The 25,633-nt window shown below is 51.2% G+C and overlaps 1 protein-coding gene across 1 annotated transcript in view; it reads left to right on the top strand.

Annotated features, from left to right (window-relative positions):
* The window catches only part of RNPS1 (RNA binding protein with serine rich domain 1), a 100,595-nt gene extending 75,659 nt beyond the window's left edge, over positions 1 to 24,936 (top strand). The window contains exon 7 of the mRNA XM_085628174.1: positions 20,587 to 24,936. Within this exon, the coding sequence (XP_085484300.1) occupies positions 20,587 to 20,692 (106 nt within the window). The 3' untranslated portion in view covers positions 20,693 to 24,936. The remainder of the gene's footprint in view (positions 1 to 20,586) is intronic.
* The last annotated feature ends 697 nt before the right edge of the window (positions 24,937 to 25,633 follow it).

Raw genomic sequence — 25,633 nt, 5'->3', positions numbered from 1 at the left:
TCTCCAAGTTCAAACCCAATCACTCACTTCCAGCGCGAGTGTTTATGCAGTTGATAGGCATGATGGCCTCCTGCATCTTCATAGTCCCGCACGCGAGATTACATATGCGCCCACTTCAGGAGTGCCTAGCACGTCAGTGGAATCAGGCTCAAGGACAGTTGAAAGACCTAGTGTTGGTGAGCGGTCGGGCATACAACTCTCTGCATTGGTGGAACCCACACAACCTTTGCAAGGGCCGACCATTCCAAGAGCCTGTCCCACAAATAGTACTGACAGCGGACGCGTCTCTCCAGGGATGGGGAGCTCATGTACTCCACTACACAGTGCAGGGACTATGGACCCACAACAAAAGAAGTTGCACATCAACCTTCTGGAACTGATGGCAATCTTCCTAGCCATGAAGGCATTCAAAGTACATCTATGCAACAAGGTCGTGTTGATTCGGACGGACAACATGACCGCAATGTACTACATACAGAAACAGGGAGGAACACACTCTCCACAGTTGTCTCATCTGGCTCAGAGCATGTGGAAGTGGGCCATTCAAAGGAACATGTTCCTCATGGCGGAACACCTCCCTGGCAAGGACAACCAGATGGCGGATCTGCTCAGCAGACACAGCCACCAAATGCACGAGTGGGAGTTACACCCATCAGTACTCCAACCGTACTTTCAGCAGTGGGGTCATCCGGAGATAGACCTATTCGCGACAAGCGAAAACGCAAAATGCCCAAGCTTCGCCGCCAGATTCCCACATCCGCAGTCGCAGGGCAATGCGATATGGATGAACTGGTCCGGCAGATTTGCGTACGCTTTTCCCCCAGCGCCATTGATACCGCTAGTGGCCCGCAAACTCCGACAACACTCCCTGACACTCGTCCTAGTTGCTCCCACGTGGGCACGCCAGCCGTGGTACACCACCTTCCTCGAACTTTCCGTGGTGCCGCATCAAAGGCTGCGGATCAAACCCGCGCATTTGACGCAGAACCATGGAGAGGTTCAGCACCCAGATCCGCAACAGCTGAATCTGGCGATCTGGCTCCTGAAGTCCTAGAGTTTGGCTATCTCAACCTGCCACCTGACTGTATGGACATCATCAAGGAGGCCAGGAGACCCACTACCAGAGCTTGCTATGCAGCCAAATGGAAAAGGTTCGTCATTTATTGCGGTAATAATGACATCAACCCGCTGGACGCATCCATCCAAAACATCATCTGTTATCTCTTACACCTATATCGATGCAATCTGGCGTACACCTCTATACGTGTCCATTTGACCGCAATATCAGCCTATCTGCAAACCAGGCAGCACCTCTCTCTATTCAGAGTGCCTGCCATCAAAGCATTCTTGGAAGGGCTCAAACGAGTCATTCCACCTAGTCACCCACCGGCTCCAATGTGGAACCTCAACTTGGTCCTCACACGCCTGATGGGTCCACCCTTTGAACCTCTACACTCATGCGAGATTCAATTCCTTACCTGGAAAGTGGCCTTCCTAGTAGCGATCACTTCCCTCAGAAGAGTTAGTGAACTCCAGGCACTAACCGTTCAAGAGCCATTTATTCAGGTTCACGCTAACAGGGTCGTACTACGTACCAACCCCAAGTTCATGCCCAAGGTAATATCACAGTTCCACATGAACCAGACTATTGAACTGCCCGTTTTCTTCCAAAACCCACAAACTGTTGCAGAAAGGGCACTACATACACTAGATGTACGGAGGGCCCTCATGTACTACATCGACAGGACTAAACCATTCAGGAAGACAAAACAACTGTTCGTTGCCTTTGCCCCACACCACAAAGGTAACGCCATCTCCAAAGCAGGGATAGCCAGATGGATAGTTAAGTGTATTCAAATCTGTTATCAAAAGGCAAAACGCACATTAACTATTCCACCACGAGCCCACTCAACACGTAAGTTGGGGGCTTCCATGGCCTTCCTAGGAAATATTCCCCTGCATGATATATGCAGAGCAGCCACATGGTCCACTACACACACATTTACAAAACACTATTGCGTAGATGTGCAGTCAAAACAGCAGGCAGCTGTAGGACAGGCTGTTCTCAAAACACTTTTTCAGACCGCTGCAGCTGGCACGGGTAGCCGCCGCTAATAGAGGGCACTGCTATGTATTCTATGCACAGATATGAATTCAGCAGCCCACATGCCTCGAACTGAATATGCTACTTACCAGTATGCATCTGTTCTTGGCATGTAGGGCTGCTGACATTCATATCGCCCTCCCTCCTCCCCGGCGCCTGTCGCAGCTGCAGCTCTCAGAATTACTGCAAGCATGGTCATCACTTTCTGTATCTACTCCATCACTGCCACAATGGCGAAAAACAATCTGAGGATGGAGAGGATGCCCATGCGCACTGTAGTCCAGGGGAGGAGTCACCTATCCAAGGATACTTCGAAGACTCTTCCAGGACAACAACGTGCAAACATCCGGACCCAACACTAGGCGGCGATCTATGCACAGATATGAATGTCAGCAGCCCTACATGCCAAGAACAGATGCATACTGGTAAGTAGCATATTCAATTCTGGATGCTGATTCTAGCCTTTGCTGCATCCCCTTTTGGGTGCTTGGCTTTATGCTGAACAACCCTACCGTGGAGTGAGGTGAGGTGCAGTGGCATTAGCCATGCCCAACATGCTCCATCGTGTGTGGTCAAGAGCAGCACATTGATGTTTGTGTTGCGCAGTATAGCTAGTTTTATGATTTTTAGGTTTTGTTGTAACCTAAATATCACTTAAAGATGACAACAAATATGGTCTGGCTTCTCTGGCCATTAAGGGATATGTCAGATGATGTCCACAGAAGGGACAGAGCTCCTGATATGGAACTCTGTGTTGCTGGGTTGTTAAGACCAGATATTCCACTCTTGCATGTGTTGCTTTCCTCAAAAGAGATGTGGAGGACTTTCTCTTCCTCTGCGTTTTAAGAGACACTGTTTCACCGGCCTTATGGGTTTAAACTTTGACCTTGGCTGTAAGACCAATGATATTCAAGGGATAGGCTATGCCAGATTAAAAAGGAGTGGAAGAGTGTTAGACCCGGCTTCCTGGGCACCAGGGCACTCAGGGGTTACTGTGCTCCAATCTCATCAACTGGAGTGTTCCCCATTGGTGTCCTGGGGCTTCAGTACTAGTGGACCCAAAACTGGATAACCAAGTATTCCTCTCCAGCACTTGACTCTCTCAGGGTAGCGAGACTGAAGTCCAAGGCTTACTCAAGGAGGTGAGGTGGGGTTAGACATTCAGAATACAGTGCACACCGTACTACCAGCTGATAAGCTCAATGTCCAGACAGTGCTTTACTTTTTATAAAAGAAAAGTACTTTAATACACACAAGATAATTATACTACACATAAAACTAGGATAAACCGTGAAAACCAGATGTCTCTACAACCCTCTGGGCCATAGTTCTGACCCCAAACAGTATTATAACGCCTAGACGCCAAGCACTATAAAAACACAGTTAACATGAAAACACACAATCAGCATTGCATATTTCATGTTTCACAGGGCTGCCCTCATTCGCCAGAGCCTTGATACAAATCTTTGGATTGAAAGGATATAGTTTCAGCATATGATGTGAAGTCAAATGTTTTTGATCAGACTCCATCTGTCCTAGAGAAAACTTCTTCTTTAGGTTCCAGACACAGTGAGCAAGAGTCTTATCTCTTGCCTTCACACTGCGGGTCGCGCCTGGCTACCTTCGACGGACATGGTGTGGCCGCCTCTTCAGTCATAAAACCAGTCTGACAACAGCTGACCACTCAGGCCAGACTTTTATCACCTCTGAGTGATAAGCTCATCCAATCGGAGGGTCTGCTACTTTTGCATCCTGGATGCACCTCCAATCACAAACCATTCATGGCATGTTCAATGCATGGCTAAAGCATGCACAGATGACCTACAGTCTTCCCTGGTACCATCCTGTGCAATTCCCTAAAGAGGAATTTTTATTCACTCCAGACCAGGAGGCACTGACTAGTGGGGGAGGGTCCTCTTAGTAGAGTTAGTGCAGCTAAACCCAGATAAGAGCGGACGTCTACCTCCGCCCACCAGGCCTCTCCAAGGAAATGGGGAGGGGCACGAGGGGAGCTGGGATGTCCAGCAGAACAGCTCACATGCTTCACACTGGCTCAACTCACCATTCTTCCCCAGTACACCCAAGGGCTCTCAAACGCACGTCAAGTAGACAAAGGCAACAGGACCACAGGCACGGCAGTGGGAAACCTCCCACTGTTGTCTTGAGTATTCTAGGATTCTCCAACATGAGTGAGTTTAAAAGATGGATGGATAGATGGATGGATAACGTTAAGTACTTTGCACTTGTACCACATATAACCCACTTATGCCATCACTGGAGTCAAAATCCAGAACAGTAGGTCTTCCCATTATAGCAGAGGTCTTCAAACCCTTTAGCTCTGAGCCTCCCCTAAGCAAAAGTTTTTGGAGTGGGGCCCCCCTCCAAAACTATATGGCAAGGATTTGGGGAGTGGGAGGAGTAGGGATGATCACAGAGGGCGGGGATCATGATATCACTTCAGGGCTGCGTTTCCGTAGCTCAGTATCCACACTAAATGTGGTACTTATAAAAAAAAAAAAAAAAAGCAACCGCATTAAACAAGAAAATATTTCACCAAAAACACTGCTGGACATAATTGGGGTTCTGTGGGCCCCAATGCACTCCACCTGCTGCACTAATGATGGCTGTAGCCCTGAGAAGCAGGCTATCGCCTCTTCTTTCACTCCTTCCCCTTTTGTCTGACAATCACTTCAAACTCGAAACAAGTCTTGTCTTTCTGAAAGAAAATGAGCTACTGCATGCTGCCCCCTATTTTTGTGCCAAGGACCCCACCTGCCCTATCACTAGCAAAGAAAATGAGCCCCCCCCCTCCCCCGTCTCATCATCCCTCTCCCTCCCATCTGTGTGTCCCTCTCCCTCATTGATGCCCAAATCAAGGTGAGGGGTCTCCTCTGCCTAAGTTTTTCCCCTCCCTTTGACCATTGTTTCAAGGATCAAAGAAACACTGGCACAGTAATTATGGCATGCATCTACATCACCAATGAACCCTACAGCTCTGCGAAGCAGGCGGTCTACTCTGCCTACTAAACAGGGCTATTACTTCTAGGCAAGATGCCCAAAGCAGGCTTTCTGTTGCTTTGTGTGAAAAACCACCACCACGTCTATTTAGCCCCCCTGCCCCCCCCCCCCCCCCCCCCCCCCCCGGTTGCTTGGCTCATGTTAACACCCCCAACCCCCCTCCCCCCCCCCCTTTACTCTGACATGCACACAGGAAATAACACTTACAAATATGTATCTTTCTGAGACACCCATAAACACAAACATTTTAAATAACCCAGTTGTTTCCTACACAGAAACACCTACTCACAAAAAGAATCTGAATCAAAACCAGAATACATTTATTGTATGATTAATATCTTTAAACAGTAAAAAGCAAATAAAACACGAAGAAAAAAAAAACACCCGATTTTCCACTGGAATACATGGCTGTATCTATGCTTTTCAATGTTTACAATAACTCCTCACCATTTAAAACAATATATTTGACCGACCATATCAAAAGCATACCTTCCTCACACTTTTCAATGGGCTTTAACTGCTGCATGTAAAAGAAGATAGCCTTGAAGCGCAATGAAGACAGCCTGGAAGCGCGGGGGCGTGGCCAACTGGCGAGTATGGCGGACACCAGTGCCTGAGGCTCCGGCCGTTACCCCCGTTTAATCCTGTCAGTTCTCCTGGGAAGTGGGCAGCTTTGGCCCGTACAGCGCTGGTTGGGTGCGGGACGACGGCGGGGACAATCCCTGAGGCCCGGAAGTCGCGGGGCGGTCGCCCCTGGACACGACCCGTGAAGCGGCCCGCGCGGCGGAGCTGATTGCTAGTGGCGGCCGCTGGCTTGAAGTCGAGTCAGGTGAGCGGAGGACGGAGAGCGGGGTGATCTGCGAGGCCCCGTGCAGTTGCGGTGAGGCTCCCGACTGGAGACTGCGGTGAGGAGGAGGACCTGCTGTAGTGGAGTGCGGAGGAGAGGTGGCGGCGGACTGGGCTGCGCTGCGGTGGCCTGTCGCGGCCAGCGAGGGCTCCGGTGACGGCGGCGGGCGGAACTGAGCCCTGAGGGAGCGACGCGCCTGGCTTGAGCGACCCGCATGCAGTAAGGCCTGCAGCCTGGACACGGCGAACAGAGCTGGGGGCCCCGGGACGTCGTGGGCCCCGTGGAGGTGACCAGTACTGCGGCGTCACGACAAACAGTGAGTTGCCGGGGGCTGCGGAGCCTGCGGAGCGGACTGCGCCACCGCTGCGTGGAGAGTGACGGCCTGTGCTCGCGCCTGGGCAGGGGCGCTTCAGGAGCGGTGGAGCGGAGCGGCTGACTCAGGGATACGGAGGCAGGGTGAAGAAGCGCCTTGACAGCCCGAAGGGCCCGGAGGCTGGGGGACGCCTGCTGCCGGGGGCCTGTGGACTGGTGCGGGCGCCATCTTGTGAGGGGCGCCATCTTGAGAGAACCGGCGCCGGCCCCCTGGGAGAGGGTGCCCAACGCGGAGAACAGCGCGGCCTCGGCGCCCGGGCGGCAGGAGAACCTCTGGGCGGCTGAGTGAGGCGCGCTGGGCGTGGGGGGTCCCCTCGGACGCCCCCGGTAGCCGGAGTGCTGGAACAGTGACACTCCACGCGCCCAGGGGCCCCAGCAGACTACCGGCGGGCACCGGTCGGGTGTACCCGGCGACATTGGGGAGGTGCCAGCCTAACCACAGCAGGCGCCACTGAAGGGAGACGCGGGAGCCTTCGGCGGGCGCCGGTCGGGCGTACCCGGAGCGGCTGGAGGGTGACGGGTGGAGGACTGGCTGGTCGCGGCCGGCGCCGGTGAGGGGAGCCGCGGGGGAACACACCGACCGACGCACTCTGGGAAGGAGCGCAGTGGAGGGCTGACCTGGGGAGAGGGGCACGACGCACTGGCCCAGGAGCCCTGCGGACTTTGGGGCCTGCCGCTTGCCCGCACTGGGGGCCGCGTAGAGGAGTGCAACATATAGGAGCGGAGGTGCGGCCACCGAGCCGCGCTTGCGACACCAGGAAACAGCCTGCAGATGCCGACGGCTCAACAATACGTGATGGGCCGGCTTCGTGACAAAACGCAGCAGGGACAGTCACGCACAGGGAGCTTGGACACCACGCAGTCCCGTCCAGGGGGGGACGTGGAGCCACAATCGACGGCCCTGTCGACCAAGATGGACATCATGCTTGCGGCGGTGGAGAAACTCAGCGCCAGCTTGGAGCAGACGAGAGAGTCCTTAGAAGTCAGGATTGACAAGGTCACCTCCGACTTCACGCTACTCCATGCGGACCACCGCAAGCTGGCTGAGAGGGTCACGGTCCAGGGCCAGACACTTCGGGAGCTCCAGCCAATCACCCAGAGCCATGGGGCTGTGCTGCAGGATGTGTTGGACAGGGTTAATGCACTTGAAGACCGGGTTGATGAAGCAGAAGGGCGCTCCCGCCGCAATAATGTACGCGTCGTGGGACTTCCAGAGGGTGTGGAAGGACGGAACCCGGAGCAGTATATAGAGCGCTGGCTGAAGGACCTCTTGCCGCCAGGGGCACTCTCCCAACACTTTGCGGTAGAACGAGCGCACAGGGTGCCGGCGCAGCAACCCAAACCAGGAGCCCGGCCCCGCCCGTTCCTCTTCAGGCTCCTGAACTATCGTGACCGAGATGCGGTCCTGAGTGAAACACGCAAATCTGGGGACCCGACGGTTGGCAGTAGTCGCGTCATGTTCTTCCCCGACTAAACCGCGGCGGTGCAACGGCGCAGGAGCAACTACCTGGCGGTGAAGAGGCAACTTCGGGAACTGGCGCTGCCCTACTCCCTGCTGTTCCCGGCCCGTCTGCGAGTGGTGGCAAAGGAGGGGACCCGCTTCTTCGACTCCCCGGCGGATGTCTGGGACTGGCTGGAGGAGACGGGGCAATGGACGGGGGAGAGGCCCACGGGTGCGGCGCCTGACGGCCGCCCAGAGAGAGGACCCAGGAGGCGGGGAGCCCGACAGCAGATGCGGATGGGGCTGGTGGCGCCTAGCCCTGAGCGGATTAGAGTGGAGAGACAGGAGGCCCTTGACGCGGTGGCGACTCTGGGGACGCCACCTGGTGGAGACTGCATGGAGACTGGAGCGTGCAGTGCTCCGGGGACCAGTGGTGCCTCGTCCCCGTCCACGGTGATTTCGGAGGAACTGGTGCTGCCGGTGGTGACCCCACAGACTGCTGACTTGATTGTGTGATGGGACACTGCTGCACCGCACTGAGGTGGGAGCCATGTGGGGTGGGTATGCCCACGCAATTGTCATGCAACTATGCACCTAGAGGAGGGGCGGGGACCTGCGGGAGAGGGGGTTCTTCCCAGAAGGGCATAGGCTTAGCGTGGGGGGTGCCCGGCAGGGCAGGGCGACTCACCTGTGGCGCGTGCCGCTAGATTTTACAGTGGGGAGTCCCTACTACCGAGCCCTCGAGCCCGGACAGCGCGACAGTTTCATGCTAGATATGCTGCTGCTTTTTCCTCCACTTTGAGGTGACTGGGGTGGGGGGGGGGGAACCTGTGCCAACTAGTTGATACTCCCGCGCGTACCCCATCAGACACTGTACTGACACATTGCATTGTTAACTAGTTTCTTTGCAGTTTGGACGGATGCCCCGTTGAGAATACGCCCCTTTTGTTCTACTGTTCACGGCAGTTCCACTGTTCACATGGCAGCGCGTTTATATGTTCCCCTGGGTCGTGTGGCCGGCCCCTCCCCCTCCTCCCCGGGTGCAGACGCTCTACTTCCAGCCCAGATGGCTTTCCTACCTTCACGATGACGCACACTAATGTTGTGACCTGGAAAATACGGGGCATGCACACGCCGTCCAAGCGCTACTCCATCTTCTCCTACTTACGTCACTCTGTGGGGATCGCCCTCCTACAGGAGACGCATATGTCACAGCTAGAACTGGGTAGGCTTTCTAGGCGATGGAGAGGGCACACATATGGCACCACTTACTCGGCGCACGCGCGCGGCACGTTGATATGGGTGCGGGCGGGGTTCCCTTCCGGTGCGAGGAGGTGGTGGTGGACGTCGAGGGCAGGTACACGCTGGTGCGGGGACACCTGAACGGGCAGGAGATCTTGCTGGGGTCGATATACGCACCCAATGTGGATCAGCCGACCTTCCTGGAACGCCTGACACAAATCCTGCACCCTTATGCGGGGCTCCCCTGGCTGCTGGGTGGGGACTTTAATATGGTGCTAGATGTTCAGCTGGACAGATCCTTCCCTCCTCTGCGCGCTGCGATGGTGGAGTCCAATGCTCGGGCGCTGGGAGACTGGCTTGCGCACTGGGCGCTACAGGACCTGTGGCGCACCCTCCACCCGAGAGACAGGATATATTCTTATTATTCGGCGGTGCACGATCTGCACGTCCGGCTGGATAGGTTGGTGGGCTCGCAGTCGCTACTCCCGCTTATAGCGCGTTCTGAATATCTGGACCGAACACACTCCGATCATAACCCCTTGTGGTTCCAGCTTAGCTGGGAGGTGGAACGGCAGCCGGTGCCCACTTGGCGGCTCCAGCCGAGCGCGCTTGAGGACCCGGAATTTAGGTCTTCCCTTGGCACGGCCATTCTGGCATGCTTTGAAGCAAACGAAGGGACCGCGAGTGATACACTGGTGGAGTGGGAGGCCCATAAGGCGACCATTCGAGGCCACTGCCTGGGAGCCACCTGGAACATACGCAGGGGCCTCTCGGACTCTCTGACGAGCCTGGAGAATGAGCTCCTGCGGCATGGGAAGGAGGGGGTCGCCGCTCACACACCCTGTCGGACCTCCGGGAAAAGCACGCGGACCTCCTGGAGCGGCTCCGGTGCCACAACTACGCTGCGCACACAGCCAGGACGCACGCTAGGGCGGACAGGGCGGGCCGCCTCCTGGCCTGGCTCATACGGCAGGAGGACCGACGTACCCTTATAGGAACGATCCGCAGGGAGGATGGCACGCTAGTCCACACACAGCGTGAAATACACCGGGCCTTTGCTGACCACTATAGGCAACTGTACAAAGCGAGGGGCACTGGCCCCCCGCAGCTTCTTGGGGACTTTTTGGCCTCTGTCCAGCTCCCCGAGGTCACGGCGGCGCACAATGGGGAACTTGCCGGGCCTCTCTCTTTGGAGGAAATGGGGGAGGCAATTCAATCAATGGCATCTGGGAAGACGCCGGGGCCGGATGGCCTGCCCGCGGAATATTACAAAGCTTACCGCGAGTCCCTGGTGCCGCTGCTGAGAGAGCTCTACAATAAAGCACTTGAGGTGGGGTCGCTCCCCCCTTCTATGCGGGAGGCGTTCCTGGTCTCCCTGCCTAAGCCTGACAGAGACCACACAGAGTTGGGCTCCTACCGTCCCTTAGCGATGCTGAATGTGGATTACAAAATCCTCGCCAAAGTGCTGGCGGAGCGGCTGGCGCCGGTGGTCCCACATCTGGTGCACACCGACCAGAATGGCTTTGTCCCGGCACGGTCAACGTCCCTGAACATTCGGCGATACTTCAGGGTAGCAACTGAGGCAGTGCACAGGTGGCCCAGGGCAGGGTGTCTCATCCTGGACTTAGAGAAGGCATTTGATAGTCTGGAGTGGGGTTACTTAGCCGACGTGCTGCTGCGATACGGGTTGGATCGGGAATTCCTGAAGATGGTCGACCTGTTATACAGGCGACCCACGGTCCGTGTCCGTCTGGGCCCTCACGTCTCGGAGGCGATACCGGTGGGCCGAGGCACCCGCCAGGGGTGCCCGCTCTCCCCGCTCCTGTTCGCCTTGGCAATTGAGCCTCTGGCTGTGCGGGCGACCCTGGGAGATGGTATACAGCTGGGGGACGCTGTCCACCAAGTGTCGCTCTACGCTGATGACCTGCTGGTCTATGTGCAAGATGTGGGGCGTGTGCCGGAGGAGCTACCGCGGCTGCTGAGGACGTTTGCCGACATCTCGGGGCTGCGTGTGAACGCAGCCAAATCATGCCTGTATGCCTTTAACGCCGGTATCGACGATCCGAGATACTGCCTGGATGGCACGCTGGTCCAATGGAAGGAAGACACCTTCCGCTACCTGGGGATCCAAATATACCGCTGCCCGGCCGACCTCTTCGACGGGAACCTTGGGAGGGCGGTCACGGCGCTCAGGTCGCAGGTACGCTTCTGGAGCGCACTCCCACTGACGATCACGGGCAGGGTGGCGCTGGCCAAAATGGTCATGCTCCCCCGCCTCCTGTACTACTTTGCCAACCTTCCGATGTATATTTCCCCCGCATTCTTTGGTAAGCGTAATCAGCTGCTGCGGGACTTTGTCTGGGGCAATGCCAGACACAGGCTGGCGCTCGCGAAGTTGTATCTACCGACAGACAGAGGTGGTCTAGCCGCCCCTTGCTTCGAGCACTACTACCTGGCCGCTCAATTACAATGGGTGGCCCGCTGGTTAGCTGATAGGGGCAGGGATGACACGGCCTCGGGGTTGGCGCCTTACTCCCTGGAGCGAATAATCAGGTCCTTCCATCCTCTTCACAGGATCGCTCGCCCGCTGCCACTCCTTCTGGACGTGGCGCACAGGTGTTTCCGGAGGGCCTTGTTCCTCACGCGTACTATTGTCCCGTATGCGCCGGCAATACTGCTGGAGGGCTCACCTGGTGGAGGAGGGGTGCTCACGGCCCCCATGCTGGCGGATTGGTGGGGAGCTGATGTGCGCACGCTGGGAGATTTGTACCGAGAGGGCGAGCTCATACCATACGAGACCCTGGTATCGGAGGACGGGCTCCCGCCCGGGGGGTTCCTGATGCACCGCTCGCTGATAGCGAGCATGGCCGCCCAGTGGGGAGATATGGCCTCGGAACCCACCCTGCACCTGACCATGCAATACCTGCATGTCATGGGGAGGGGAGGACACCTTATCCGCTGGTTCGCAGCTTCACTGAGGGAGCTGTCGTCCATCAGTCTGGACCGCCTCCGTGCTAAGTGGGATCTGGACCTGGGAAGGCCGCTAACGGACAGAGTGGGAAAGGATACTCAAGGGCCCGGTGCGTATACCCCGAAACTTGCGGTTCCGCCAATTTATTGTGCACAGAGCTTACCTCACGCCGGAGTTAATCAATAGGTATTTTCACCGTACTGACGCAGTGTGCCCTAGATGCAGTGAGCCGGGGGCGGGTTTCCTACATATGCTGTGGGGCTGTTCGCGGCTGGGTCCCTACTGGAGATCGGTCAGTGGGTTACTGCTAGAGAGTGTGGGCCGCAGCATCCCATTCGACTGGCCCGAACACATATTGCATCACTTTAAGCGATCGCGTAAGGATAAGGTGATGTCTCGATTCATAGACCTGGGGCTGGTGGTAGCGGTACGCCTCATTACGAAGCGGTGGAAAGCGCAAGACCCGCCGCGCGTGCAGGCTTGGAGTGCCTCATTTCAGGCATGGGCCGGGGCTGAGGGGACCGCCATTCAGAGGGAGGAAACGCTGGGCCTGCGGAGGGAACCCATGGCAGACCGCTGGAAGCAGCTGCTGGGGAAGCTCAGACGCCTAGGCGCGGAGTGTTGCGCGGAGTTGCAGGAGGCGACCGACGGAGCTGACGAGGGTGGGGTGGATCGGGGCACGCCCCCCTGTCGACATGATATGCCCCTGACTGCTTCCTCCCTTGGCGCCACGACACCCACACTTGCAAGGCGTTGTTCACAGCCGAGGCGCACACACATGGGGGATCCTCGGGGGGGTGCGGAGGGGTGGGGGTCTACTGACAGCTGGGGGGGTATTGAGCCTGTATGTACAGTTTATGCTGCCATTGTTACGGTTTTGTTATGTATAATCTTTGGACCTTGGGGGTATTTTGCCTGTTCTTCATTACCTGAATGAGGCGGGAAGCACCCGCGCACAGGCACGGAGCCTGGCTGAGGTATGGTTAACACTGTCCTTCTCGATGTGACTGCACTGGAACAGTCAAAGAGACTGTAGATGACTCCGCTGGGGACAGAGTTCACAAATAAGACTGATTGCATGCCATAAAGTAGTAGTTATAGACCCTGATGCGGGGCGATCCCCCACCTATGTTTTCAACTCTCTGTTTACCTATTGTGTCATATACCAAGGTATGTTCTTGTTTAAAACAATAAAAACAGATTTTCAAAAAAAAAAAAAAGACAGCCTGGAAGCGCGCCTTTCGCGCTTCCAGGCTATCTTTTTTTACATGTAATTGCAGACACATTGGCGCCCCCCTGGGAACACATTCGCGCCCCACAGTTTGAAGACCTCTGCGTTATAGTCTTAAGATTTTTGCTACACCTTTATAGGCACAACTTTGACATTATTAAAGCTGTTCCGGAATAATTTAATTTTGTGGCAGTGCCCTATAGTACCTAATCTGTGCTATTAAAGTTGCCTCCCTTGCATTACTCATTGGCTAAAGATCAAATGAAAATCTGGTCATAGGCTGCATAGAAAAGAGCTCTTAGGCACTATCCGAAAAAGTACAGGTTCACTGCATGTGAAGTGGGAGTGGAGTATGTAGTGTAGGGAGTTTAGTGTCTGATCCTTTTTATGAACGATCTGTAGTGGTGATGACAAGTAAAACTGTTGGAGTGGAGATCTGAGGTGGTGTCTGGTTGGTAGTATGTCTGTCCTGAAAAGGAGAATCATAGCTGTGGGGGCAAGGAAAGGTAAGTTATGGAGCAAAGGGTTCGAGGCATATGAGCTGCAGATCACAAACTGAGGATAAGATCGCCATCTGGTGTTGGGCTCGGATGATTGCAGGTTGTTGTTGTCTTCGGAGAAGTCTTTGGTCACGAGGTTGGTGACTCCTCCCCTGGACAACAGTGCGCATGGGCATCCACTCCATCGGCAGATTGTTTTTTTCCGCCATTGGGTTCGGATGAACTTTTTTCCGCTCCAGCAGAAAACTTCCAGCAATCAATTTAACTCTTTAATCTTCATTTCATCGACGTCGACATCAACTCGGACCGGTTCCGGAAGCGGCTGATGGACAGGACACCCTTCAAAAAATGCCCCCAGTGTGGAGCGAAGTTCCCCCACAGTGACCACCACGAGGTTTGCAACCTCTGCCTGTCGCCGGAACACAACGAGTCCACCTGTCCAGCTTGTTCCGCTTTCCGTTCGAAGAAGACCCTCCGGGACCGAAGAGCTCGACGCCATATTATGGCCAAACCAGCTCCAGAACCGGAGGACATCTTTGCTCAAGATGTTCCCGAAGACGACACCGAAGATCTCGAGATCGTGTCCGAAGCCGACGATTCCGATGACCTCATCACTCCAGGGCAGCGTGTGAGTACCACCCCCCCCTGCCCCTGCCCCATCCAAAAAAGCATTGGTCAAGACTCCGCCAGTTGGGCCCAGTCGCGACCGGAAATCCTCTTCAGAAGCCCCGCCCTCGGGCCCGGCTCCGAAGACAACTAAGCCTGTGGGTGGCTCGGGCTCGAGCAAACCTCACCTAATTGTGCCTTTAACACCCTCGGCACCCAAACACCCATTGTCGGCACCGAAACAGGCTCCAAGACCGAAATCTCCTTCGGCACAGAAACGTTCCTCGGCACCGAAGTCTCCACCGGCACCGAAACGTTCTTCAACATCGATGCCTGAAAGTCCATCGGCACCGAAACCTCAGTCGGCACCGAAACCTCAGTCGGCACCGAAACCTCAGTCGGCACCGAAACCTCAGTCGGCACCGAAACCTCAGTCGGCACCGAAACCTCAGTCGGCACCGAAACCTCAGTCGGCACCGAAACCTCAGTCGGCACCGAAACCTCAGTCGGCACCGAAACCTCAGTCGGCACCGAAACCTCAGTCGGCACCGAAACCTCAGTCGGCACCGAAACCTCAGTCGGCACCGAAACCTCAGTCGGCACCGAAACCTCAGTCGGCACCGAAACCTCAGTCGGCACCGAAACCTCAGTCGACACCGAAACCTCAGTCGACACCGAAACCTCAGTCGACACCGAAACCTCAGTCGACGCCGAAAAATCAGTCGACGCCGAAAAATCAGTCGACGCCGAAAAATCAGTCGACGCCGAAAAATCAGTCGACGCCGAAAAATCAGTCGACGCCGAAAAATCAGTCGACGCCGAAAAATCAGTCGACGCCGAAAAATCAGTCGACGCCGAAAAATCAGTCGACGCCGAAAAATCAGTCGACGCCGAAAAATCAGTCGACGCCGAAAAATCAGTCGACGCCGAAAAATCAGTCGACGCCGAAAAATCAGTCGACGCCGAAAAATCAGTCGACGCCGAAAAATCAGTCGACGCCGAAAAATCAGTCGACGCCGAAAAATCAGTCGACGCCGAAAAATCAGTCGACGCCGAAAAATCAGTCGACGCCGAAAAATCAGTCGACGCCGAAAAATCAGTCGACGCCGAAAAATCAGTCGACGCCGAAAAATCAGTCGACGCCGAAAAATCAGTCGACGCCGAAAAAATCATCGGAGCCGAAAACTGCGTCCCCGCCGAAACAAGCTCATAAAGACCCGAAGCGGACGTCACAGACACCACCTTCGGAGCCAGATGATCTTTTTCGACCAGATCCTACTCAGAAGCGGATCTATATCAATCCTAAAACGGGACATGTGACTGCCATCCCATATAAAAAGCGGAAGCTGGACACTACACCTCCCCCAGCTCCCATACGGAAAAAGGACTGTGCTACTTCACCACTTCGTCCTTCCTCTCCTGTTTTACCTCCTAACCCGTCCCCCCCTCCTCCTCCTGATTCTCCTTTACCTTTACCTTTACCTTTACCATCTCCCTATCATTCACCTCCTCCACAGGATGATAATGATGACTTAGGGGGAGGGGCGGACCCTGATTTATTTGATGATCCTGTTGACCCAAACGACCCTTTTACGTTCCCAGACCCAGCACCCATGGATGACTGGTCTTATCCTATACCTGACATGCCTGACCCCACTACCTACCCTTCCAAGCCCTCCCCTCCTGATGACCACCTAGGGTACGGCCAACTTATAAATAGGGCAGCAACATTCCACGGCGTTACTATGCACACAGACGCCATTGAAGAGGACTTCCTCCTTGATACCTTTGAGCAGTCACAAAAGACTGTTCACATACTGCCCATGATCAAAGGGGTCATAAAGCATGCTACTGAAGTCTTTAAGGACCCTGTTCGAGCTAGGGTTCTCAACCCACGCATCGAAAAAAAGTACCGACCAGCCCCGCAAGACCCTGCATACATTAAGGCCCAGCTCCCTTTAGACTCCCTAGTCGTATCAAATGCCAGGAAGCGCGCTAACTCACAGACAACTGGAGAAACGCCTCCCCCAGACAAGGAGTCTAAGCTTTTAGAAGCCTCGGGCAAACGGGTCGCCGCGCAGGCGGCTAACCATTGGCGTATTGCGAATACCCAGGCCCTGTTAGCCAGGTATGATAGAGCGCATTATGACCAACTTGAGGACCTTATGCAACATCTGCCTGAACCTTTTAAGTCCCAGGCCTCTGACCTCATCCAAGAAGGCAAATTAATATCTAATGCCTCCATTAAATGCGCCTTAGATGCAGCAGACACTGCTTCTAGAGCGGTCAATACTGGCGTCTTACTCAGACGACATGCCTGGCTCCGTATTTCCGGTTTTAAACCGGAGGTTCAAACCGCAATTCTAGCTCAACCTTTCAACCAAGAGCAGCTATTTGGCCCTGCAGTGGATACTGCATTAGAAAAAATGAAAAAGGATAATGAAACTGCCAAGTCTATGGGAGCACTGCAGTCTCATCAAAACCGGGGTTCCTTTCGTCGCTCCTTTTATAGAGGAGGCTCCAAAAACACATCAACTGAGACCACGTCCACCTTTAAAAATTCTGGACAAACATCCCCTAACAGAGGTTACTTCCGGGGAGGTTATAGGGGAAACAATAACAAAGGTCGAGGACGGGGCAACAACAACAACACCCGCACCTCACCAGCCACCAAACAGTGACTTGCCACCACTCCCCCCAGACCATTCCACTCCGGTCGGGGGGCGACTCCAACAATTCCTGCCTGTCTGGACTTCCATCACCACAGACAGGTGGGTAAGACAAATTATCCAGTCTGGCTACTGCCTCGAACTCATACAATCCCCCCCAAACATACCGCCCAAACAACGTCCAATGTCCTCGCATCATCTCTCTCTCCTCAAACAAGAAGTTCAATCCCTGTTACAAAAACATGCGATAGAACCAGTCCCCCTTCAACATCAGGGAAAAGGGGTATATTCTCTATACTTCCTCATTCCCAAAAAGGACAAAACACTAAGGCCCATACTGGATCTCAGACTACTAAACCAGTATATACATTCGGATCATTTTCACATGACCACTCTCCAACAAGTCCTCCCACTTTTACAACAGGGAGACTTCCTCGCCACATTGGACCTCAAGGACGCATACTTTCACATCCCTATGCATCCCGCTCACAGAAAATATCTACGATTTGTGGTAGATGGGCAACACTATCAATTTACAGTTCTCCCATTCGGAGTAACAACAGCACCCAGAGTGTTCACCAAGTGCCTAGCAGTCGTGGCAGCGCATCTCAGAAGACAACAGATCCATGTCTTCCCCTATCTGGACGATTGGCTCATAAAAGCCAATACATACCAAAAATGCGTTCTCCACACTCATCGCACGATTCAAACTCTCCACGATTTGGGATTCACTATCAACTACCCCAAATCCCACCTACAACCTTCCCACTTACATCAGTATCTAGGAGCAACCATAGATACATCCAAAGCCATTGCCTATCCCAGCACAGCCAGGATAGCCAGTATACAAAATCTCATCTCTCAATTTCAAACTCATCCATCTCTTCCAGCAAGAGTGTTCATGCAGCTCCTAGGCATGATGGCGTCGTGCATCTCCATAGTCCCACACGCACGACTTCAAATGCGTCCCTTACAAGAATGCTTAGCACAACAGTGGAACCAAGCTCACGGACAACTTACCGATCTGGTGTTGGTGGACAGTCGCTCACTTCGATCACTGAAATGGTGGAACACCATCAACCTGTCCAAAGGGAGACCGTTCTTAGAGCCTCTTCCACAAGTTGTGCTAACTACAGACGCATCTCTCACGGGGTGGGGAGCCCACCTCCTTCACCATACCACTCAGGGCAGATGGACCAGTCAACAAAAACTGCTCCACATCAACCACCTGGAACTCTTAGCAGTGTTCCTAGCACTAAAATCCTTTCAAATTCACCTAAAGAACAAAACTGTCCTCATACGCACAGACAACATGACGACAATGTATTATATACAGAAACAGGGAGGGACACACTCTCTCCAACTGTCCCAACTGGCACAGCAAATCTGGAGATGGGCAATTCCCCAAAACATCTACCTGTTAGCAGAACATCTCCCAGGGATCCACAACCAAGTGGCCGACCTCCTAAGTCGCCACACACAACAGATCCACGAATGGGGACTACACCCCAAGGTTCTACTCCCCTTCTTCCAAAAGTGGGGACAACCAGACATAGACCTGTTCGCCACTCCCGAAAACACAAAATGCCCAACCTTCGCCGCCAGGCTTCCACACCCACAGTCGAAGGGCAATGCCCTATGGATGAACTGGTCAGGCAGATTTGCGTACGCCTTTCCGCCTCTCCCACTAGTTCCATTTGTGGTACGCAAACTGAAACAACAGTCACTAACACTAATACTAGTGGCTCCCACTTGGGCACGTCAACCGTGGTTCACCACACTTCTGGAACTATCTTTAGTTCCACATCAAAAGCTACGCCTCTCCCCGGATCTGTTAACCCAGAACCATGGAGAAATCAGACACCCAGATCCTCAAACACTGAACCTAGCGATCTGGCTCCTGAGGTCTTAGAGTTCGGTTACCTCAATCTCCCTCCAGACTGTATGAATATCATAAAAGAAGCCAGACGCCCTACTACTAGAGCGTGTTATGCCGCTAAATGGAAACGATTTGCCATCTACTGCGCTAATAATGACATACATCCATTGGATGCTTCCATCCAAAACATCATTTGCTATCTACTACACTTGCAAAGATGCAATCTAGCGTATTCCTCTATACGATTACACCTAGCAGCCTTGGCAGCCTACTTGCAAAATAGGCAACACCTGTCCCTTTTTAAGGTACCAGCCATCAAAGCGTTTATGGAAGGTCTCAAAAGGATTCTTCCCCCAAGATTGCCACCTGCCCCAGTGTGGAATCTCAATGTGGTTCTAACAAGACTCATGGGCCCCCCATTTGAACCTATGCACAAATGTGAATTGCAATTCCTAACATGGAAGGTAGCCTTCCTTATCGCAATCACTTCCCTGCGCAGAGTAAGTGAAATACAAGCCCTTACACTTGAAGAACCTTTCTTACAACTACACCGTAACAAAGTGGTTCTTAGGACAAACCCTAAATTTCTTCCAAAAGTGATTTCCCCTTTCCACCTTAACCAATCAGTAGAACTACCGGTCTTTTTCCCAAATCCAGACTCGGTAGCTGAAAGGGCCCTACATACCTTAGATGTTAAAAGAGCATTGCTTTATTACATCGACAGAACAAAACCTTTTCGAAAGACAAAACAACTCTTTGTTGCTTTCGCGCCACCACACAAAGGCAACCCGATCTCCAATCAGGAATAGCCAGGTGGATAGTTAAATGCATCCAAATATGCTACCTCAAGGCTAAACGTACACTCACAGTTCCCCCTAGGGCGCACTCCACGCGTAAAATAGGGGCTTCTATGGCCTTCTTAGGCAATATTCCCTTAGAAGACATTTGCAAGGCAGCCACATGGTCTACCACGCATACCTTCACTAAACACTATTGTGTTGACGTGCAGGCCAAACAACAGGCCTCCGTGGGCCAGGCTGTCCTAAAAACTTTATTTCAAACTGCTGCAACGGATACAGGCGACCACCGCTAAGGGGAGCACTGCTGTATAATCTATCCTCAGTGTGTGATCTGCAGCTCATATGCCTCGAACGGAATATGCTACTTACCAGTATGCATCTGTTCTTGGCATGTAGAGCTGCAGAGTCACACACGCCCGCCCGCCTCCCCGGGACCTGTATCTGTTCCAGCATCCGTCTTACTTAGACATTACACATGGACATCCTTTCTTTCTTTTCTATATACTCCATCTTTTCCCATCATGGCGAAAAACAATCTGCCGATGGAGTGGATGCCCATGCGCACTGTTGTCCAGGGGAGGAGTCACCAACCTCGTGACCAAAGACTTCTCCGAAGACAACAACAACCTGCAATCATCCGAGCCCAACACCAGATGGCGATCTTATCCTCAGTGTGTGACTCTGCAGCTCTACATGCCAAGAACAGATGCATACTGGTAAGTAGCATATTCCTTTCTTTTGATTTTAGAAGTGTGATCAGCGCACCACGCAACTCTTTTCGAGACGCAGTGTGTTTCTTACTGTAGATGCCACCACTGAAAGCATTACCCTTGAAATACACTATTAGAATGATTATAGAGTTTGTTGCACTTCCGTTTCTTTACTGTCTTCTCTCTCAACCCACAGGACTCGGTCACCAAGGCGCAGGTCCCCGGTCCGCCGTCGGTCTCGATCTCGGTCTCCGGGACGAAGACGTCATCGCAGCCGCTCCAGTTCGAACTCCTCCCGATAAAGAGACAAGACAACTCACTTTTCTTTTTTTATTTTTATTAACTTAAATGCGACCCAAGAAGAAACTCTTAATTTTTGTAAAATGTGTAATGGAGACATGGGAAGTTGTGGGACTGTTCTTAAAGTGCTGACCTGTTAGCATCATTACTGCTTCATCACTGGTGCTGGGAAGCATGGTTTATTCCTTCACTGGTTTCCAGGACCGGAAATCGTGCCCCGTTTCCAAGCAACTCTGCTGGTGACTATCTTTCTTTAGTGAGGCGACAACTTGGGGATTCGAACATCTGGTCTTTGCCTCTGATTTATGCTTCTCTTCCCTTTTATCTGACATCACCAAATCAGGAGATTAGCTTTTCTGAGTGTTGCCTAAGAAGTGGATTCACTGGGAAACCGCTTCACAAATATACATTAACGTTGTTCTCCACTCCTTGTTTGTTGTTTCGATTGTATGCTTTATTTACATTCGATAACTAACAAGTGCTATAATACTGCGAAATGGGGGATCTTCACTTTGACTTAAGCATTGCCATTATTTCATAAGGGCTTCCCTACTTGGGACACCAAACTCCCATTAGATGTATATAAACATCCAGAGTTGCAAACAATTTTTTGTTTAACCCTCTATATTGATGTGTTCAGAATCGTGATGATTTAATCTCCAAGTGTAAATGCCTGCATTAAACTTTTAACCCTTGCTAAATTGAATTGTGAAAGAAACCTCCCCCCCCCCGCCCCCCCAATAATTTGCAGTGGCCAGAGTTCAGTCGCTCTTTTTAAAAATGTGCAGCAGGTCATTGAAATAGAGAAGAGTAAAACTTTCGAAATAATTGTAAACCAAGTTTTGAAACCTGATGGTTTGTGGAGAGCGAAGCCCTTTCATCTCTTTGACTAAGCCACCTCTTGCTTCATGTATTAAGTTCTAGCATGAGTGAACAAATGTGGAGATAGGCAAGACAGTGCTAAGAAATTACATCAAGACCACTGATATCTGATAAGAGTTGTTTAAAAAATGTGGTTATGAAAAAGTCCATGGCAATATATTTGAATCGCAACGTCTCTGTAGCTTTGCTGAGGTAAACGATGCATTTGGTAGTTTTGCTGCCTAGTCCTTTTTCTTTGTGCTATGTAATGAATTTTCCTAGCATAAAGAAAGCAAAAAAAAAAATATTTTAAATATAAAACATCCCAATGTGTCTTTATTGTTTGAGTGGAGAAGTCGGGGCAGGCCTCCGTATTGCTTAATGGTCCAGTACCAGTTGTGTATTGTACAGTGGATACTATCACATGGTGTTTGTATATCATTGGTAAGGTGGCTTCTGTTGTACTTTACATTGTTTGTAGGAAAATTAAACAGACCATAGTCTCCTGTGTTTTAAATTGTTTTTTTCTGTCTTTTAAAACCCCTATGCTGAAAAATTATACCTTTTTGCACAAACTTTCACGTTCTATTTCTTGGTTTTGGTCAGTTTCAGCTTGTCAGGTTTCCAGTTGATTGACTGGGGGTTATTTAAACATATTGTCCAATAGGTAAGTCTAGGTGACTGTTAAATGCTTTTTCTAGCGGTCTGTCTTCTCTGCATGTTAGAATAGAGCAACCTTTCTAGTAACGAAAATATTGAGACAGACCTAAAATTGGGAACACAACATTTTGAGGGAGGGATTCCACTTGATAGTTTGCATCATTCTCACCTTCTTGTGTTACCCTTTGATCAGTACTTTTATATCTTTACACTCTGGATTTTTTGCCATGGTCACAAACTTCTTAACTGTTGAAGAGGGGGGTAGCAGGTCACAGTGCATCAAGCCTCTTCATTGTTGCTGTGCAGCTGCAGTTGGTTCAAGGCCTTTGTAGAGTAGCATAACCTGCCTAGTTAACTGGTTATAATGCCTATTGGCTGCTGTTCTCCAGAGCCATATCTCACTTGACATTTGATCTCATGGCTACTTGGAAAACTTAGTCAGTGCTGTATTATATGGATTGCAGAGCCTGACATTCTTTTTCTTTTCCCATGATATGGTTGCGGAGCATGACCTGACCCTCCAGCTGTACCTAAATCTATGGGTTTTTCCCATATTGTACTAATACGCTTGGCTGTTTCTATTTCAATTGATTGCAAGCTTGAGCTTTCAAGGTATCTGCCTTGTTGCTCGGACTTTGATCTTTATGTTGTACCCATTTCACGTAGGTCCCTCAATTTTTGGTAGTAACTATAGGACCTTTAGACTCGTGGAAGTAATTTGTCAGAAGGGAGAATTAGGTGCTTGGTGAACGCAAATCCTGGTACTACACAGGCTCACTTGTCAACTAGCTTAAACTTGAAGATTCTTTTTGGAGTCCTGAAGCTCCTTTTCTCTATTTAGAATGGAGTTCATGCTCATTTTACCACAGTGGCGACATTCAGCCAACTAGAAATGACCATTCCAAAAGTGGAATCTCTCCTTTAATGTTTCTGGAACTATGGTTAAACGCAATCATTTCGTCAGTTCTCCCAGTTTGATTTCGTAAACGCTCCCACCTCATGAGTGGCGAAAGAAGGGTGATTTACTCCCACGCAATTTCTCCCGTCTAGTTTTTCTTTCGCAAAATAAGATTTTCTGGACCTTAAAATTAACTGGCAGTGTTGGGAGGGTGGATTGCCAACACTTATACACCTGAGAGTGGTTTGTGGGAGTGTCAATATTTCTTTTACCATAATGGTGTTTAGCGAAGATAGTTTGGTCTTTGAGCTGGGTGGTGGCCTATATGGTCATCTTTCTGCCATTGGAAAGGAGGCAGCCACTTTGGGTTGTATGTGATTTCATAGAAAACAATTTAATGGAAAATCATTATTGAGAAACCATTTAATCTAAACTGTTTATTGGAAATCTTCAAAATGAATGGCATTTACCTTTTTGTAGAAACCAATTCATAGAATGTCTTTTTGGTTGAAATTACATTTTGAATGCCTATTTTATACGTGTTAATGCAATGGTTTTAATTTCAGATACAGTTTTATTGAAGATATTCATTTTAGTGCTTTATTTTAGGGGACATTGTTACATATTGATATATTTTACATTGTCAACAATTTCTGATTCTTTTAAATCGCTAACCTATCACCAACCCTAAACACCATCCAATCCTGACATCTCACAACCCCTAAACACCCTCAATCCATGCCCCCTAAAATCCGTTACCACAACTAAATTACACCGATCCCTGAAGCCTTAAAACCCTTAGAACCCAATTATCCACCATTTTTGACCTATAAAATCACTAACTACCCCTAACTCCACTCATCTCTGAATCCTAAAACCCCTTTCTGCGTATAAACCCCATCCTGTACAACACCTCAGCAGACCCAATCTCCACCCACCCCTGAACCCTAAAAAACTCACTGCCCTTAAACTCCAGCCCTCCCTTGACCCATACAAATGCCTCATCACCCTAAACTACTCATCCCTAAACCATAAAAACTGCTTTCTACATCTAAATTCCACCCGTCCCCCGAATCCTCACCACCCTAAACTCCAACCCGTCCTGAACCCTAACAAATCTTCACCACCCCAACCGCTACCCATATTTGAACCTTTAAAACCTTCACTAGCCCTCTACTCTGCCCATCCATGAACCTTAAAACCCCTCAACACCTTTACTCTCCACCCATCCCTGAAACATAAAAACACCTAAGCACCACTCATCCGTAAACCCTAAAAATCTCTCACCATCTCTCCACTCATCTGTAAACCCTAAAAACCTCTTTCTTTGCCCTGACTCCAATTTTTCCTGACCACTAAAGAACCCTTGTCACCATAAACATTACCCATCGCTGATTCCCAAAAACCAACAGTAGTCCTAAACTCCTCCTAAATTTAATGTAATTTGGGATTTTTACTTCATCTTTCCTTTAAAATATTTCATGAATTTTTTTTATTTTTTATACTTCTTAAAAATGGTCTTACCTTAAGATTGTCTTTCCATGATTTGGCTTCCTCCAACATAGTTTCTCAGTTTTCATTTTCCATCAATTCACACACATCAGCCACTTGGCTCTCAGATCCTGCTCACTGGAAGGGTGTCGCTCCAAGTGGGACACAATGTAACCAGCATACATTGTTATGGTTTCTGTAAAGCACAGCTGCTAATCACCTAAAATACTCTGGTTGCTATGGGGCTACTGAAGGGAAGGAAAAGAAGCAAATGAAGAACCACGCTTTGATTCTTTTGTTGAAATGATTAAAATGAACCTAGTGAGCTGACTCCAAGGAAAATGTGCTTTTGTTTTTTGTTTAAATCTTCTTATTGGCATTTTTCATTATTTCCAAACATGAACAGTCCATTAGCATCCTGCGCGGCAACAACAGTTATGCAGTTCAGCATACATTCCAGCTTATTAACAGGTAAGTTAACAAATGAGTTACTGGTGATAGTTCTCGTAGGATTGCCCTTGCAATGACTGCGGCAGTACCATGTCAGACATTGTGACATATTACATCTTAGCTATATTAGCCATGGTGCGTTACTTAATCAAACTGTGGGCGTGGGGTACAACAAAATGAGGACAAACTAACCAAAGGAGGGGTAGGGTAGTCACCTGAGACCCGCTGCCGCGTACTTTAAAAAGGGTGGGGTGGGGAATACGGCCTTGCTAGGGCCGAATTACAGCATCTCTGTAATGCAGAATCATATGTTAGTGAGTCCAGTTCTGTGTGCATGTATGTACTACCAATTGCTAAGCGCAGTTATTGATCTTGTTCCCTGTCTTGGGGCCCATCCACCGTGACAGTAGCCATGCCCTGCAAACTCGACACCATAGCGTCCCAGCGATGCGCCAGAGGAAACCTGCGTATCCCAAGCAAGTCCTCCCGGCGTAATGCAACCCCCCTCTGTCCTAACCCAGTTAAGCAGGGAATGCGCCAGGCTATGACGTGAGGAGCCGTTGGGGAATTCCACCTCTTGGTG

This window comes from Triturus cristatus, chromosome 10, assembly GCF_964204655.1.
Source record: "Triturus cristatus chromosome 10, aTriCri1.1, whole genome shotgun sequence".
Lineage (NCBI taxonomy): Eukaryota > Metazoa > Chordata > Amphibia > Caudata > Salamandridae > Triturus > Triturus cristatus.
This window is presented reverse-complemented; position numbering and strand designations above follow the sequence as displayed.